Source organism: Cynocephalus volans, chromosome 17 (genome assembly GCF_027409185.1).
Source record: "Cynocephalus volans isolate mCynVol1 chromosome 17, mCynVol1.pri, whole genome shotgun sequence".
NCBI classification, from domain to species: Eukaryota; Metazoa; Chordata; class Mammalia; order Dermoptera; family Cynocephalidae; genus Cynocephalus; species Cynocephalus volans.
In genome coordinates this window covers 30,420,192-30,438,904 of record NC_084476.1, presented here as the reverse complement: position 1 = coordinate 30,438,904, position 18,713 = coordinate 30,420,192, and the positions used below count along the sequence as shown (strand labels likewise).

The 18,713-nt window shown below is 36.7% G+C and overlaps 1 protein-coding gene across 1 annotated transcript in view; it reads left to right on the top strand.

Annotated features, from left to right (window-relative positions):
• Positions 1-18,713, top strand: part of TMEM38B (transmembrane protein 38B) — a 60,739-nt gene that overhangs the window by 32,980 nt on the left and 9,046 nt on the right. The window contains exons 3-5 of the mRNA XM_063082315.1: positions 3,344-3,528; positions 4,567-4,654; positions 16,287-16,404. Of these exons, the coding sequence (XP_062938385.1) occupies positions 3,344-3,528; positions 4,567-4,654; positions 16,287-16,404 (391 nt within the window). The remainder of the gene's footprint in view (positions 1-3,343; positions 3,529-4,566; positions 4,655-16,286; positions 16,405-18,713) is intronic.

Sequence of the window (18,713 nt, the reverse complement as noted above, 5' to 3'; positions counted from 1 at the left end):
CTTCCTGCGGCAGCTTGATGGTCATTGCTTGGCTGGCTGTGCATGTCTGGGGAGCATGGTTGAGGCCCAAGGAACCCCACTACCCCAGCTTGAGAGAGCCCAGGACGCTTCCTGTGGTGGCTTGGTGGTCATCACTGGTCTGGCTGTGTGTGTTGGGGAAGTGTGGCCAAGGCCCGAGGACCCTCCACCACCCCAGCCTGGGAAAGCCTGGGGTGCTTCCTGTGGCAGTTCAGTGGTCATTGCTGGGCTGGCTGTGGGTGTCGGGGGGGCGTGGCTGAGGCCTGAGAGAGCCTGGAGCCTTTCTGCGGCAGTTCAGTGGTCGCTGCTGGGCTGGCTGCAGGTGTTGGGTGGGCATAGCCAAGGCCCAAGGTCCCCCCACCACTCTGGCTCGGGAGAGCTTGGGGAGCTTCCTACGGTGGCTCGGTGGTCACCAATGGCCTGGCTGTGTGGCGGGGGTGTGTGTGGTTGAGTTCCCCCACTGCCCTGGCTCAGGAGAGCCCAGGGTGCATCCTGTGGCTGAGGCCCTAGTCCCCCACCCTTGTGATTCGTTGTGGGTGTCGGGGGGCATTGTTGAGGCCCCTGGCTCTGCCCCCTTTCTGGCTTCGTAGCCCAGGGGACATCCGGTTCTTCTAGGTGTCATAGGTGTTCTTTGTTGAAATGAGACCTTTACTAGTGAATATGAAACTTTGCCTCTGGTTGTGGTTACTTTGTTTTTTCTTTCAGCTCTGTGTTGGATTATTTGCTGTTCCCACCATTTAAACTCTGCACTGCAACTAATTTGTTGTCCTTTGCTTACTTCTAAAATGGGGGAACTTCCTGTGGGGACCAGTACTTGAGCTGTGTGGTGTAGCTAAATTGCTGCTTTGCTGCTGGTTCCCTGGGGAAGGCTTTTTGTGCAGATCAGGTTTTAATGTTTGACTTCTTGAGAGATCCGGTGCACCTGGGTTGTGTAGAAAATCTGGTCTGGGCCTGAGGCTTTTCATCAAACTGCATCCCCTGCAGTTATATATTCCTGACCAGTCTCCTCTGAGTGGTCCTATGCTGATTGGGGTACAGATCAGCTGTCTTTGCTGTGACCTATGTTCCCCTGGTGGGCCTGTCTCCCCCACCACCCATGCTCCAAACACTTCCCATGGGTGGGCTGTGCGCTGGTCCCTTGTGATGACTCACCGGCCTCTGAGTGGCTCCTTTTTTTCAGTTGTTGTGGCTCCTTGCTCCTGTGTGGGTCCACTGCCTACTAGTGGTCTTGCTGGCCCATGGGCCACCAAGGCCCTTTTCTCCTCTGCCACCTCCAAGGAACTGCATCCAAAGGGCACAGCCGTGGCTTTTGCCAGCTCCTGCTCTGAGCACTCAGCAGGTCCAGCCTGGAAGTGGCCGGGGCTCAAAACGGTCAGAGCAGTTTTTTCTTTTTCTCTTCATGGCTTTTCCCGCCTTCATGCACTTCGTAGGTCTCTCCTCCTCTTCCCCTGAGCTGTAGCAGCCTTAGCTTGGCTGTCGTTGCTTTTTTATGGTTGTAAATTGGTTGATTTGTGGAAAAGAGTGATGCTGGGGACTGTCTATTCCGCCATGTTGACTGGAAGTCGAAATAGTATAAGTTTTGAACTCATGTTAAAGATATGCTCAGTGTAGGGAATTAAAATGCGGTCATTTGTAATATTGTTTCTGTTGTTTCTTTGTTTCAATATTTTACTTTTGAGAATACTTTTAGCATTATAGGCTGCTAAAGTGAAATCAAATCCCCCTTACTAGATACCAAAATAATTTTATTTTATTAAAAATACATTTAAAAATTGATCATTTAAATGTATATACTCTTTTTTCCCCCCATTACCTAACTAACTTCCTGGAAATTAGTTCTATATCTAAAGACTAGTGTACAGAGACTTTCAAGATATTATACGAACATGTAAAATTTTAGTATCATACTAGTCATCTGCTACTCTCAGATGACTTCTTTTTCTCAGACTCTTTGTCAACTGATTATTTTATTTGATGTATTTTGTGTTTTGCCTCCAGATTGATTGCTAATGAATGATTTAATTCAGGGCTACTTTTCATCATGTTGAGTTACAGGTTAGGAAGTGACAAGATTAACAATTCCTGTCATCTAAGAACTATTATAATTTAATTACAAGCATTACAGCCTTTATTTTATATTATAAAGGAAAATGTATAAAGAGCTATTTTGGGACATAGGAACCAATTGTTTTATTTGTACAGAGCCAGTAGCATGTAGTCTGAGCTGAAAAGATTAAATAAAACAAAACTGCTAAAGTTGGTGGATATAGTAGTATTTGAGTGGGACCTTGAAGAATAGGAAGGAATTGGTAAGTGGAGATAAAGAAGAAAGGTCGCTTTACACCATACAAACCATTGCGTCTTGTATTTGGTCTCTGAAGCAATATTTTGGCAAACATTTCATACTCCAAGAATACTTTTGAGAATTCTGACTTTATGAATCAAGGATTGTAATAACATTGTTTCTTTTAAAAGAGATGTGGTACTTCTTTCATGCCATCTATTCTATATCACCCTATTAAAATGAAGATATGTTCTGCTTTAAGCACAAAATTGTCTGACAGATTATTTTAAGAATGGAGAGAAAAAACGTAGCGTGTCTTCCAATAAATACTACTGCTAATATTTGAACGGATAGTTAGAACAAATGAAGTTAAAAAAAAAAACTCACCAGAGAAGAGGTGCATTATTCTTAAACTAATAACAGTTTAATTGGTTAAAACTTAAGCTTACTCAGCTAACTTAAGGAATGGACTTCATATTCTTTCAGTTGTATGAAAGCATGTTCTTCCTTAACACAAATCTGTATCCTTGTGAGCTGTTTTTGTATAGTTTGTACTTTATGTCCTGCACAGAGGGGCACAGGTGAAGATGTTAATGAGAGTTGAAATGAAGTTCTTGCTCAGTTACCAAAGGCCCTTTAGTCTAATTCATTTTCCCAGAGTACTAAGACACTGCAGCTAGAGGAGACCCTACTCCTGGAAGTGATTATGCATTTCCTCTATTTTGTTAGTGGGTTCAGCATTTAGCTTATAGAACAGGATAAGCACAATTTAGGAATCAGTAAATAATTCATACATCTATAGAGTATTCTGAAGTCCAAAATTTACATTCCCCTCTGATCATGACTTTTTGGCAGATAGGTTTGTGATTTAAAAAATTGAATCTCTACACAATCTGTACTTTTCTTGAATTCATATTCCGTGTTTATGTGGATAATTCCATTTGTTGTGTTTTGCCAAATTGTTTTTGCTGATAGATTGGATTTTTATTTCTGTTCTTCTGATGCTATTCATATATTAAAGTATTTACTTTTTAATTTCAGGTATATTATTTTTTTTTGCCCATGGGACCTAGTTTCCCAGGGCTATTCATTCCTACCTGTTCAACTCTTGGCTGCAGGAATGAAGGAAGTGACCAGAACTTGGAAAATAGTAGGTGGAGTCACACATGCTAATAACTATTACAAAAATGGCTGGATAGTCATGATAGCTACTGGATGGGCCCGAGGTAATATTAACAATATGCATTCATAAGTGTTCTGTTATTGGTAAGTCACAACTACTGAACAATTATCTGGTTACATTTATGGGGATCACATACTTCAATAACAGAGTCTTTTTGGAAGGTGGAAACCTTGTTTCTCTTGGTTGATAAAGTTAATTCAAAATTAGCACTTTCATTAGTAATGGTCATCAGCCAATTTTTTGAGGCTGACTACCTTATGATATAAAATTTTTATGGTTTGTTTGATTAGGAGCCCCAGAACCGGAGGAATATTTAGTTAATTAAGTTGTAATGCCACCATAAATAAAACAAGTTTAAAATGATGTGATACATGTAAATATAAAAAATGTTGCTCCGTCTTTTCTGTGTTCTTTTTCCATCCTAAATTACTGGAAATAGTAAATATGATTAATTATGGGTTCAAGTTCACTTTGCATTGCTTGCCTTTATTGTTGTTTTGTATGTAGGAACTGAACAAATTTTTCTAACATCTTGTTACAGTGTACTGCCACTAAGACTAATATCAGGAAAGGAAATGATAAAGCAGATGATTTTATCTTTTAGGTCTGAAATAAACCTCTAGCCATATCTCTGTGCCTGAGGCATGCATTTTAGCCTTAATTGCAGTACAATAGCGGTTGCCTTGCTGGGAAAGGGAAGGACTGTAGTTGCCTCAGTACTTTAAATATGCAAGGAAACTTTTTTCTTCCTCCCCAGAATTATATTTGTAAATCCTCTTGGAATTTTCAACCAGGTGATAGGATTATGGCTCCTCTCAAATGTTTTTTCAAAAAAATTTGGCTAAATCATTCTTGTTTTATTTTCTTATTTTCATTTATTGTTTTTTCATTAAAGCATCACTGATTATACATATTTGTAGGGTATGGAGTTGAATAATTAACATGTTCATCATTATAAAATGTAATCACTCCTTGTGTCTATTAACTGATTTCTTGCTAACACCCCTCTCCCTTTCCTTTTCCCACCTCTAGTAATCACATTTCTGTTTTCTTCTTCTGAAGGTTCTTTTCTTATTTTTAGGTGCAGGTGGTACCATTATCACACATTTTGAGCAGTTGATAAAAGGAGATTGGAAACCAAAAGGTGATGAATGGCTGAAGATGTCCTAGTGAGTTGGTATAAATTATACTGAGACCTGGATTTTCATCTTTAGATCCTAACCAAATTTTTTAAAAGAACATTTTGTGGATTCTAAATATAGATCAAATATAGCTGAAAAAATAGTGATGTTAATGGGAAGAAAACCAGCAAATTTGGTTCATTCATAAAGTTTGCTCTCTCAAATGTAGTTTTAAAATAAATATTGATTCCCTTCTCTGTGGATTCTTCCCCTTAGAAAAGAAAATCGAACAAAAGCCTCTGAATTGTAGAATTGTGGGAAGAGTATGTATTTATGAAGAGAGAACTGCATAGGAACAGACTTCTCTGGATGGAAGTAATCAATTATAGGCTCATAGCATTTTTATTAATGACTATAAGATCATGAAGATTTCAGATCATACATAGTTCTCGTAATAAAGTATCAGGTTTATGGAAACAAATCAATATATTATCATAAAGCCCTGTAGTTGCTTAAAAACATGGTGGTTGAGCTTAATTAGCATATAAAAATAAGGAAAATATTAGAGGAAGTACCCACTCTGTACTTGTATGACGCAAACTACCTTTGCTTCTGTTTAAGAGAATTGTTAAATATTTTCTAATGGCACTGACCCAGCCTTAACTAAGTCACAGATATGTCCCTGATGCACCTGAAAATGAAATAGAGAAATATAGTTACTGTTTTCACAATCCAAGAGGAAAAGACTTAGGTAATAGTGGCCCTAATAAGCAAGGTGAGGAAAGACTTCATATAAAAATAAGCTCATTTTCTAATTAAAAATGGATTATAAATGGATTAAAACAAAGGTGAAGAAGCAGTAGGAATGGCGAAGTACATTTTAGTGAACCAACAAACTCCAGGACATTTAACTTGGAAAGTATCATTTAAAGCTTGAATGAGGTAGTTTACAAACAGGACAAAGGAGGCCTTGGTTGACAATAAGTTATAAAGAAGATATTAGTGATATTCAGGGGAAAATTTCCTCACTTTCAGTATATGCTTTCAAACATCTTCCATAAAACATTTCTTGGGGGCTTTTATAACCAAAAATAAACTATTTCTCTTCTGTTCAATACCTTGTAGTGACTCCCCCAAATGGCCAATAAGACCCTCTATGATCTGCCTCTCCCCTCACACCCAAATAGCTTTGATTTCATCTCTTGTTGTTATGTCCCTTGCTCAATCCACTCTGTCAGTAAATAAGCTAGGTATGGTCTGGTTTAGCACTAGCTTTTCTCTCGCCCTAGAATCTTTGTTCCCCAGATGACTAACTCCCTTATCTACTTTGCTCAAAGTTATTTTCTCAATGCTTACCTTCTCAGTGAGGAGTACCCTACTTAAAATTGCAAATTCTTCTTCTATTTTTCTTTTTTTCATAGCATTTATTACCTTCTAACATATTCTGTAATTTACTTATTCATTGTGTTTATTCTCCGCTCCCCTTGCCTTCTCTCCCTACCCTTTAAAGAATATAAAATGGCAATAACAGGGATTTTTGTTTCCTTTGATTGCTCTGTGTCCCAAGCACCTAGCACATAGTAGAGACTCAATATATATTTGACGAATGAATGAATGATCAGCAAGTGGGTCAGGCAAGATAGGTCATTTGGTTCATTACGGGGTGTGTGTGTGTGTGTGTGTGTGTGTGTAAGTTTTCATACTTGTATATCTATCACCAAATACTTTGCATGCCTTTTATTTTTTTATTTTATCCATTCAGTGCATGTTTGTTGAACAGTTAATTGAATGCAACAGACTTGGTAGAGCACAATATATTCCAAGTTAAATTCTTAGAGAATACTGTGTAAAATTAGTGTTCTAGAAGTGAGTGAAGTTGAAATCAGAATCCTAAGCTATTTTCTGAGCCACATGCCATATGCCAGCTGCTATGTAGGCACTTTAAAAAATATATGCTATCACTAATCTTTTAACAAACCTGAGAAGTGGGTGTTATTTCTAGCTCACGGGTTAGAAAACTAAGGCTCAGAGAAGTTAAAAGACTTGGTTAGTGCTACACAGATAGTTACGATGCTTTTTTCTTTTTCTTTTTCTTTTTTTGGTGTATTTCTTAATTTTATTTTAAGTTATACTTTATATTTAATAAACTTCATCCACTTAAATAATACAATTTGATGAGGTCAGATAAAAGTATATAACACAAGAACTGCCACCACCATCAAGAATATTCCCATAGCCCAACAGTTTCCTTGTGTCCTTTTGTAGTCCATTTACCCTCCATTCCTGGCACCAGGCAGACATATAGAATCAATTTGTTTACTCTAGAATTTTATATAAATGGGATTTTATAATATCTACTCTTTTGTGTCTAGTTCTTTCACTCAGCACAGTGATTCTGAGATTTATCCATATAGCATGAACTAGTTTGTTCCTTTTTGTTGCTGTATTTTATTGTATGGACAGATCATGTTTTGTTTATCTATTCGTTTCTTGATGGACATTTGGGTTGATTACAGTTTCTAGTTATTATGAATAAAGTTGCTATAACATTTCTATTCAAGTCTCTGTGTAGACATATGTTTTCATTTTATTTGGGTAAATATCTAGGAGTGGAATGGTTGGGGTGAATAGTAGGTGTATGCTTAACTTTTTAAAAACTACCAAGCAGTTTTCCAAAGTGTCTAAGAGTTCCAGTTGTTCCATAACATCCCCAAGGGATTGCTTTGGCCAAGCAGAGCAGTCAGACCCCCAGCACCTGAGCTGAAGCAGTGCCTGAGCTAAAGCAGTATCCCACCTCACAGGAAACCAATGCCTTGGCCTAATCAAGTAGTTGATCCTCATCAGCACCTGAGGTGATGTACTGCCCCACATCCAAGGGACACATATGCTATCACTAATAAATATCACATATATTGGCTTAGCTGGACCACCCTTGCTTCCCTGGAACTGGACTAGTCCCCCAGAGTCTAAGCTGCTGAGGTGCCTGCCTCCTCAGAAAGTGGAGTCATGACTGCACTGCTCCTCACCCCCCAGCACCCAAGCCACATATGCACCCCATCATTCCTATGTCCTTGTTGTCACTATACCTCATGTCCAATCCAGAATCCAGAGTCACCTCTGTGTGGTGTCTTGTCCCCTAGGGCCTGAGAGGTTGCTGTGTCCGGTTAGCATGAAACCCAAATTGTAGCTACAAGCTGCTCCCTGGGGTCCAAGCACCTGGAGTCCCCCTTTTTCCTCAAGACTGTACCAGTGTTGTGGCCTGCCCCCCAGGGTCAGAGTCACAACTACATCCCTGCTCCCTGGCCCAAGCTGCTTGGGTACTCCTCAGAGTTACAAGCTGTGGCTTTGGGGACAGTTTGCATACACCTGTGCTTTGGAGAGTGAATCTGAGGCCCAAGTCCCAGGTATCACTATAGATTCATGAGACTCTGAACCCAGGACCCCAGTTCTACAGCTATTCCAAGCACCAGTACCCTGGAACCCAGCACCACCATTACTGCCCGTGGACCATGTCAGATCTTACACCAAGAGAGATCCCCTCAGCTAAGACCCCAAATTGTGGGGAAACAAACAGGGGGGCACCAAAAGTCTTTAAGACAGAGGACCCTAACAACCTGTGCTGCTGCCACTACTGCCATTAAAGCTTGCAGCGTAAGCCACTGAGGGACCCAAGGCCGTCATTGACATTAATCACAGCTGATAAAGCTGCATCACTGTGCTCATTTATAACAAGAGCCACCACACCCTGTTCAACTGGCACCCTTGGTTCCATCTGCAGGTGAATGTCTTTCCTTATGAAAGCCACTATGTGAAATTTGGAAGAAGAGACTTCTCTACCAGATTCACAGTTATCAGTACAGAGACACACGAAACTAAAAAGCAAGAAAATATGACATCAACAGAGGAACACAGTTCTCCAGTAACTGATCCCAAAGAAAAGAAAATTTATGAAGTGCCTGAAAAGGAGTTCAAAATAATGATCTTAAGGAAACTCACTGAGATAAAAGAAACAAAGACACCCAATTCAACAAAATCAGGAAAACAATTCATGATCTGAATGAAAAATTTAAAAAAGATGTACATATCATAAAAAGAACAAAACAGAAATCTTAAGACTAAAGAATTCAAATAATAACATAAAGAATACAATAGAGAGCTTCACCAGTATATTAGGTAAAGCAGAAGAAAATTGTAAATTTGAAGATGTGTCTATTGAAATTACCCAGTTGGGGGGAAAAAAAGAAAAAGCAAAGAAAGTCTACGAGACTGATGGGACACCATTAAGCAAACAAATTTTATGGGAGTTAAAGAAGGAGAAGAGACAGAAAGGGATAGAAAACTTATTCTATGAAATAATTGCTGAAAACTTTCCATGTCTTAGGAGAGATACAGATATCCAGATACATGAAGCTCAAAGATTCCTCCAACAGGTTCAACCTGGAGAGGTCCTCACTAAGGCATGTTATCATCAAATTTCAAAAGCCAAAGACAGAGAATTCCAAAAGCAGCAGGAAATAAGTGACATCTCACATACAAAGGAATGCTTACTAGACTGTCAGTGGACTTCTCAGCAGAACCCTTTTAGGCCAGGAGAGAATGGGATGATATATTCAAAGTGGTGAAAGTAAAAAAAAACACCCTGCCAGCCAATAATACTCTACCTAGCAAAGCTATTCTTCAGAAATAAAGGAGAAGTAGTCTTTCCCAGACAAGCAAAAACTGAGGGAGTTTATTACCACTAGACCTGCCTTATAGAGAGTTCTTCAAGTAAAAGCAAAAGGATGCTAATTACTAATATGAAAACATATGAAAGTGTAAAGCTCAATGGTAAAAGTAAATATATAGTCTAACTCAGAATACTCCAATATTATAATGGTGGTGTGTAAATCATTTATATCTCCAATATGAAGGTTAAAAGAGAAAATGGTCAAAAAAACTATAGATACAAGTTGTTAAGGCATATACCACATAAAAAGATGTAAATTGTGACATTGGAAATATAAATTAGGAGTGGAGGGTAAATGATAAAGTTTTTGTATGTAACTGAAGTTAAGTTGTTAGCTTAAAATAATCTATTATAACTATAAGATGTTTTATATAAGCCTTGTGGTAGCCACAAAGCAAAAAACTATAGGAGATAAACAAAAAATAAAAAGCAAGGAATCAAAGCTTAGCACTACAGAAAATCACCAAATCACAAAGGTAGATAACAAGACAGGAAGAAAGGAACAAAGGATCTACTAAACAATCAGAAAACAGGTAACAAAATGGTAGTAGTAAGTCCCTATCTGTCAATAATAACCTTGAATGTAAATGGATTATATTCTCCAGTCAAAAGACATACAGTGGCTGAAGGGACAAAACAAAACAAAACAAAAAAAAGATACAGCTATATGCTGTCTACAAGAGACCAACTTTAGCGTTAACAACACACATAGGCTGAAAGTAAAGGGATGGAAGAACGTATTCTATGCAGATAGTAACCAAAAGAGAGCAGGGATGGCTATATTTATATTAGATAAAATAGACTTTAAGTCAGAAACATTCACAGGAGACAAAAAAAGGTCTATTATTTAATGCTAAAGGAATCAATTCAACAAAATGATGGAATAATTGTAAATATATATGCACTCAACATCAGAGTACCTGAATATACAAAGCAAATTTTAATGGATATGAAGGGAAAAAAAAGATAGCAATATAATAATAGTAGGAGACTTCAATACCCCACTTTCAACATGAACAGATCAACCAGACAGAAAATTAATTAGTAAATACGACTTGAACTACACTTTAGACCAAATGAACCTAGTAGACATATATAGAGTTTTCTATCTAATAGAAGCAGAATACACATTCTTTTCTAATGCAAATGGAACATTCTCAAAGATAGAACATATGTTAGGCCACAAAACAAGTCTTAAGAAATGTAAGAAGATTGAAATCACATCATGTATCATTTCTGACCACAGTGGTATAAGACTAGACATCAATAACAGGAAGAATTTTGGAAAATTCACAAATATGTGGAAATTAAACAATCCTCCTGAACAACCAATGGGTCAAAGAAGAAATAAAAAGGAAATTAAAAAATATCTTGAGACAAATGATAATGGAAACGCAACATACCAAAACCTACAGGGTGCAGGAAAAAAACAGTTCTAAAAAGGAAGTTTATAGCGATAAATGCCTACATTAAAAAAGAAGACAGACCTCAAATAAATAGTCTAACATTGTGCCTCAAGGAATTAGAAAAAGAACAAATTAAACCCAAGCCTAGCAGAAGGAAGGAAATAAAGATCAGAATAGAAATCAATCAAATAGAAAATTAAGAAATCATGGGGGAAAAAATCAATAACTGAGTTGGTTTTTTTGAAAAAATAAAATCAGCAAACCCTTAGCTAGACTAAGAAAAAAAAGAGAGAAGACTTGGATAACTAAAATCAGAAATGAAAATGGAGCCATTATAACAGACACCTCAAAAATGAAAAGGATCATAAGAGACTATTATGAACAATTATATGTTAATAAATTGGATAACCTAGAAGAAATGGATTAATTCCTAGAAAAATACAACCTACCAAGATTTAATAAGGAAGAAAAAGTCTGAATAGACCAATAATGAATAAAGAGATTGAAATAGTAATCAAAAACCTCCCAAGAAAGAAAAGTCCAGGACCAGATGGCTTCACAGCTGAATTCTAGCAACTTTCAAAAAAAATTAATACCAATAATTCTTGAAGTCTTCCCCCAAAATAGAGCTGGACAAAAGAGTTTCTAACACATTTATGAGGATCATCTTGATACCTAAGCCAGACAAAGACACCACAAGAAAATGAAACTACAGGCCAGTATCTCTAATGGACATTGATACAGAAATGCTCAATGAAATATTAGCAAACAGAATTCAACAACATGTCAAAAAGATTACACATCATGACCAAGTGGGATTTATCCATGGCATACAAGGTACCTGGGGGTTTGACTGCTCTGCTTGGCCAAGGCTCCTGTTCTGTGGGAAGTGGGTTGCCACATCAGTTCAGGCCCTGTATTACTCTTTTTAAGTTGCTATAATAGAACACCTGGCATTGGGTAATTTATAAAGATAAGAGGCTTATTTGGCTCATGATTTTATAGGCTTGAAAGTACATGATTGAACAGGTGCGTCTGGTGAGGCCCCCAGGTGGAAGGCAGAACGGTATCTGGCATGTGGTTCCTAGTTGATCATGACTTGGGGATGGGGTGGTGGTTTCAAGGTATTTCCTTCCCTTCTCTATGTGGCCATCCTGGGTTTTGTGCTGTGTATCCTGGGTGTTGTTGTTGTACTCTGGTGCTTTCCTTTAGTTATTTTCATGGAAATTCAGTTGCTTATACATTTTCTTTTCTTTTTGTTGAGAGGATAAATGCAAGGAACTTCTAGTCAGCTATCTTGCTGATATCACTCCTCTTCCTTTTGTTTCTTATGCTTTTGATGTCATATCTAAGAATTCATTGCCAAATCCAAGGTCATGAAGATTTCCTCCTATGTTTTCTCTTAAGAATTTTATCTTTTATTTAGATCATTGATTCATTTTGAGTTAATTTTTATATGTCATATAATGTAGGAGTTCAACTTTATTCTTTTGCATGTGGGTCTAGTTCTCCAGCAGCATTTCTTGAAGAGAGTGTTCTTTCTCCATTAAATAGACTTGACAGCATGGTAGAAAATCAACTGGCTATAAATGTACAGGTTTATTTCTAGACTATCTATTTTATTCCATATGTTTATATGTCTATATTTATGCCAGTACTATACCATTCTGATTACTGTAGCTTTGCAGTAAGTTCTGAAATTGGGAAGTGTGAATCTCCTATTTTTTTTTTTTAATTCTTTTTCAGCATTGTTTTGACTACTCAAGGCCTTTGGCAATTCCATATGAATATGAGGATTTCTCAAAAATCTTGTTTTTTTTTTTTTTCCCATTTCTGCAAAACTTTTGGAATTTTGATAGAGATTGCATTGATTATGTAGGTCACTTTGAATAGTATTGCCATCTTAATATTAAGTCTTCTAATGTATGAACATGGGAAGTCTTTCTATTTATTTAGATCTTTAATTTCTTTCAACAATGTTTTATAGTTTTTAGTGTACAGGTCTTCCACTTCCTTGATTAAATGTATTCCTAGGTATTCTTTTAGATGCTTTTAAAAGTGGAATTGTTTTCTTAATTTCCTTTTCAGATTGTTCATTGCTGGCCAGTCCATTTCTTTTAAGTGTCTAGTCCTATCAAAAACAAAGTCAAGGTTTCCTCCCTCCTCAAAGTAACTCTTTTAGAGTGTTTCCTTTTCTTTCTTCATCTTCCACCCACAATTCTTAAAATGTAAAATATATGCATTATGGAAATTGGGGGAAAGTGTCAACATAAAAGAAAAGCAGTTTATAATCTTCTGCTTAGTGGCAACTGTTTTAAATATATCAGTATATTTTTTTCTAGTTTTTTTCTGTATAAGTATATTTTTTATAGTAAATAAGTTTAGTAGACTGAATAATGGTCCCTAGAGATGTCAGGTCCTAATCCCTGGAACTTCTAAATATTATTTTATATGGGAACATGGTCTTTGCATATTTTCAGGCTAAAGATCTTGAGATGAGGAGATTATCCTGGACTATCTGAGTGGGACCTAATGTAATCACATGCATTATAAGAGTGAGGCAGAGGGAGGTTTGACTACACATAGAAGAGAAGAAAGCAAAGTCATGATGGAGGCAGAGATTAGAATGATATAGTTACAAGTCAAAGAATGCTGGTAGCCACCAGAAGCTGGAAAAGACAAGGAATGGATTCTCCCTTAGAGTCTCTGGAGGGAGTATAGCCTTGCAGACACCTTGATTTTGACTGAGTGATACTAATTCTGGACTTCTGGCTTCTAGACTGTAAGAGAATACATTTCTCTGTTTGAAGCCACCCAGTTTATGGTAATTTATTACAGCAGTCTCAGGAAACTAATACAGATTTTGATACCAGGATGTGGGGTGCTGCTATAACAAATACCTAAAAATATGGACGTGGCTTTGAAATTAGATAATGGGTAGAGGCAAGAGGAATTTTGAAGTGCGTAATAGAAGAAGCCTAGATTGCCTTAAACAGACTGTTGGTAGATATATGGATGTTAAAGGAACTTCTAGTGAGGGATCAGAGAATGAGGAACACATTAGAGAAAGCCTATATGGTCTCAGAGGATACATATATTGTCATAAGTGGAATGTAGGGAGAAATATGAATGTTAAAGGTGCTGGTGAAGGCTTAGAAGGAAATGAGGAACGTGATAATTGGAAACTGGAGGAAAGGTGATCCTTGTTATATTGCTGCAGAAACTTTGCAAAATGGTTTGCTACAGTTGTGTGGAAAGCATAACTTAAAAGCATTGATCTTGGATATTTTGCTGAGGAGATTTCCAAGTAAAGTGTTGAAGGTACAGTCTGGTTTCTCCTTGATGCTTATAGTGTAGTGTGAGAGGAAGGAGTAACTGCTAAAATAAAAAAAAAAAAAAAAAAAGAAAAGAAAGAAACCAGGACTTGATGATTTGGGAAATTCTCAGTCTATCCAGATTACAAAAAAATGATAAAATTAGGAAATTCACTCTTAGGAAAGCCTGCTGTGGAGAGGGTAAGGGTGTGGCTGGACAACCTTTTGCTAGTGGTGAGGGGATTGTATATGATTCATGGATCCATTCAGCCATCACAGCGGAAGCCAGGAATAGAGATGAGATTATTCAAGAAAGATCTGTGGAGGACTGTGTTGTCTAATGACATGGATCCCTGTGCCATACACAGGAGACTCACAAGGGTTTGGGAAATGTTAAGTCAGCAGAAACACTGCCAATTTGGACTGAAAGGGCAGAGACAGAATGAAATGAAAAAAGGCTGTCAGGCTCCCAAAATTCTATAGGCAGGAAACATGCTGATAGAACTGCTCATCTGCAAACATATGGCTACCTTTCAGCAAAAACAAAGAATGACTTTATGGTGGCAACTGCAGACCCAGAGGCCTGACATCAGGCCCACAGGCTGGTGTCATGGATACAGAGGCCACAGCCATGAGTGTAGAGGTTGGAGCTGCAGGTTCAGAGGATTATTCCCAGGCTTTGAAACCTAATGGAATTTTCCCTGCTGGTTTTCAAAATTGCTTGAGACCAGTGATCTCTTTCTTCTTTCTGTTTTCCCTTCTTTAAAAATGGGAATGTCTGTAACTGTTATCTTATGCCTATTCTATCATTGCATTTTGGAAGCAGATAACTTGTTTTCTAGTTTCACAGGAAAGTAATACATATAAGAATTTTCTAAATGCATCCCAGTCTTCCTAACAAATCTCATGCTCTGATTTAAAATTGACTTTTTCCTAAATCTCAGCCCTTCTCCAATGTCCTGCCCCAATTTATTGTCTACAAAATCCTTGTTCCTCAGATTCAGTCCTTAAGAGAATGCAATCCAAAATGCAAGTGTGTATGCCAAGGCAATGCCCATAATGAGCCACTGTGGTGCATAAAGCAAACTATTAGAAACAATAGCAAAATAACATCAAGATAAATCTAATTCCATTTGTTTTTTATCTCATCCTTTTAAAATTTTAACTTTGCATACATTTTATCCTATAGTTACACATGTATATAGTTTATAAATTAATTGATAAAGATATACTAGTGTCTTAAAACACTTTTTTTTTTAACCAATAGGGATGTACAATCAAAAAATTTTAGAGATCACTGTTCTAAAACATGAATGTTACCAAATCATATTGTCAAGCAAGGTCCAAACCCCTGTTGCCTGTTCCTAACCCTGTTTTGAAATCAATCCGTAGCTTGTAATAATTAAATAAATAGCTTAGCTTTTATAAAATGGCTTACAGAGACCTTTAAATTTGTTATCTTTTGCAGTGTAACATTCTTAGAGTTTATCATTTATCTTTTTCTACTTGTAAGTATTGGGAGTATACAATGATCTGTTACTGAGATATACTTTAAGTATTTAGTAAATATATAACATGAAAGTAATGCTTATTTAGTAGATTAGCATCTTATAGACTTTACAGTTTCAGCATTAATATATGAAGATATTAACTAAAGCTAATATGCTGTGTGGGAGCATATGCTAAGTGATATGCTGGAGCTGGCTCATACTGTTTTATGAGAGCCAGTTATGTACATCCCTTCTCCATTCCAGGCAGCAGCCTGAAATTGGCTGTGTTGGGAGCATTTACACCTTGGAAAAGGGCAAATGCTACAAATCAGGGCTTTCTTTTTTTCCCCCGACCCCACCCTGGGAACTTGTTTAGCACTAAGGTTTGTGAAGACTAATTCCAAATCATGCTGTGGAATGTGAGACTTTCAAATTGTGAAAAAGTGTTATATGGTCAAATACATTTCAGAAATATTCCATATAGAAAATGTATTCTCTTTGTCAGAGTCACAATATATGTTAACATTCTAAAATCTCCAATAATTTATCTGTGAAGAAAGGTGTTTAACTTTGTATAACTTAGCATTTCCAAAATTTTATAAGTACTTGTATATTCATGAAACTCATTTTTGTGTTACACCTATTAATAGCCCATTAAATTAGTGTTTTGCAGAGCACTCTTTGAGAAAGATAGAGATAGATTATATTTATTACTTACTGACTTCAAATGTGTTTTATTTTCAGCCCTTCCAAGGTGACCCTGCTGGGGTCAATTATCTTCACATTCCAGCACACAAAGCATCTGGCAATATCAAAGCATAATCTTATGTTCCTTTATACCATCTTTATTGTGGCCACAAAGGTAAGAGTTCAAAGTATCTGTGATTAGTATTACAAATCCTGTATAACCATTTCCCTTTGATGGAATCTTGCATACTGGGCAAGTAAGAGGAATATTTATTTTTTATTGTTATTGAAATCTAAAAAGATATATTTGGGGGGTTTATTCAGCATATTCATGACTTTCTGAACATAGCTTTTCTGTGATTCCTCATTTGCTTTATGCCGAGGCTATCAGGAAACACTTGTAGGTAGCCTAGTAGTATATTGGAGGACAGAGTAGTGGAAATAGCCAAGGCTGATCAGAGACTGCAGAGATAGTGTTGTCTCATTTGTAAAATGAGGTACTTGGGGTAGATGTTCTCTCAGTTTTTTTTTAAGCTCTGAAATTTTAAGATTTTATGTTAGGATATACTTGTGGTCACTCTCTTCTAGTATAATTACCTTGGTGGAAGGTTTATTACTTCTTGAAGATAGGAGGTAGTATGCTGTAAGATCACAGGATTAGAGACATGCAGTTTTGGGTTCAAATCTTAGTTTTACTGTCTGTATAGGCAAGTCACTTAATGTCTGTGAATAACAGTTTTCTCATCTTCATTGTATGACTGTTGAGAAGATTGGAGATGATGCATGTCATTCTGTCATTGTGTCTGGTACATCTTATGAATTTTATTTGTAGCTGTATCATGAGGCTAGTTCTGATTATTCTTATCATTATTAGGTATTATTCCCTATTCACAAGTAGACAATTGATTTTAGGATAAGATTATTATTTAAGCCTAGGGAATTTTATGGCTAACTATTTCAAACTAGATATTTTTGGCTTAAAAGTTACCTGCAGAATTCTTAAGAGGAAAACAGTAATATGTTGTACAAATCTGTATGTTAGAAAAAAACCAAGCCACCGTAGGTATCATTTATTTTTGCTTCAGTAGTCTGCAGTGGCTGTAATTCACATACTTCAGATATCTGAGGCAAAATCTCTTCGCATGTGCTGTCCTCTTCCAGTCCTCAACTTTTAAGCTGTATCAATTTTTTTCTAACAGCTTTATTGAGATATATTTTACATACCATAGAGTTTACCCATTTAAAGTATACAGTTGAATGGTTTTTAGTATAATCACAGAATTGTGCAGTTACTACCACAATCAATATTGGAACATTTTTATCACTCGAAAAGAAACCTTATACCCATTAGCAGTCACTTCACATTTCTTCGAATACCCCCAACTGTAGGTCGTTTATCCATTCATCATTTGATGGACATTTTGGTTGTTTTAATTTTTGGCTAATATGAATGATGAGCTATAAACATTCATGTAAAAGTTTTTGTGTGGACATGTGATTCATTTCTCTTGGGTATATCATCTAGGAATGGAATTGTTAGATCATTTGGTGGCTCTATGTTTAACCTTTTGAACTGACAGAGTGTTTTCCAAAGTTTTTTCATCGTTTAATATTACCACCAGCAATGTAAGAGAATTCCAGTTTCAACACATCATCACCTCTGTGTTTTATTGTCTGTTTACTGTAGCCTTCCTCGTGGGTGTAAGTGGCATTTCATTGTGGTTTTTACTTGATGACTAATGCTGCTGAACATCTTTTCATGTGCTTGTTGGCCATTTGTATATCTTCCTTGGAAAAATGTTTATTTAGAGCATTTGCCCAGTTTTAATTGGGTTATTTGTCTTTTTAATGTTGAGTTGTAAGAATTCCTTATATGTTCTGGATACTAGATCCTTATCAGATTTAAGATTTGCAATTATTTTCTCCCCTTCTGTGAGTTTTCTTTTCACTTGATAAGTGTCCTTGGAAGCACAAATTTTTAAAATTTGATGAAGTCCAATTTATCTGTTCCTTGTTATGTGTACTTTTCGTGTCGTTTATAAGAAACCATTCCCAAATCCAAGGCCATGAAGATTTACCTCTATGTTTTCTTCTAAGAGTTTTATAGTTTTAGCTCTTACACTTAGTTTTAGCTCTTATATTTAAGTCTGTGATCTATTTGAGTTAATTTTGTGTATGGTATGAGGAAGGGTCCAACTTTTCTCTTTTGCTTGTGGATATCTAGTAGATAAGATAAAATATGACATTTTTATCTGGAATGTCTTTGGCTGTTTTGGGCTATGTCAACTTCACATTGTCCCATCAGAGATGATTTGAGAAAAGTTTGAGAAGCATGAATTATCTGTTAGGTGCTTAGTATGAATTATTGTGAAATAGAGTTATTGTGAAATAAAGCAAAGGGAATGGTCAAGAATGGTTGAAACTGAAAACAGGCTGTTGAGTTTTGAAATTAAGAGGTATTTGGTGACCTTGGTAAAAGCAATT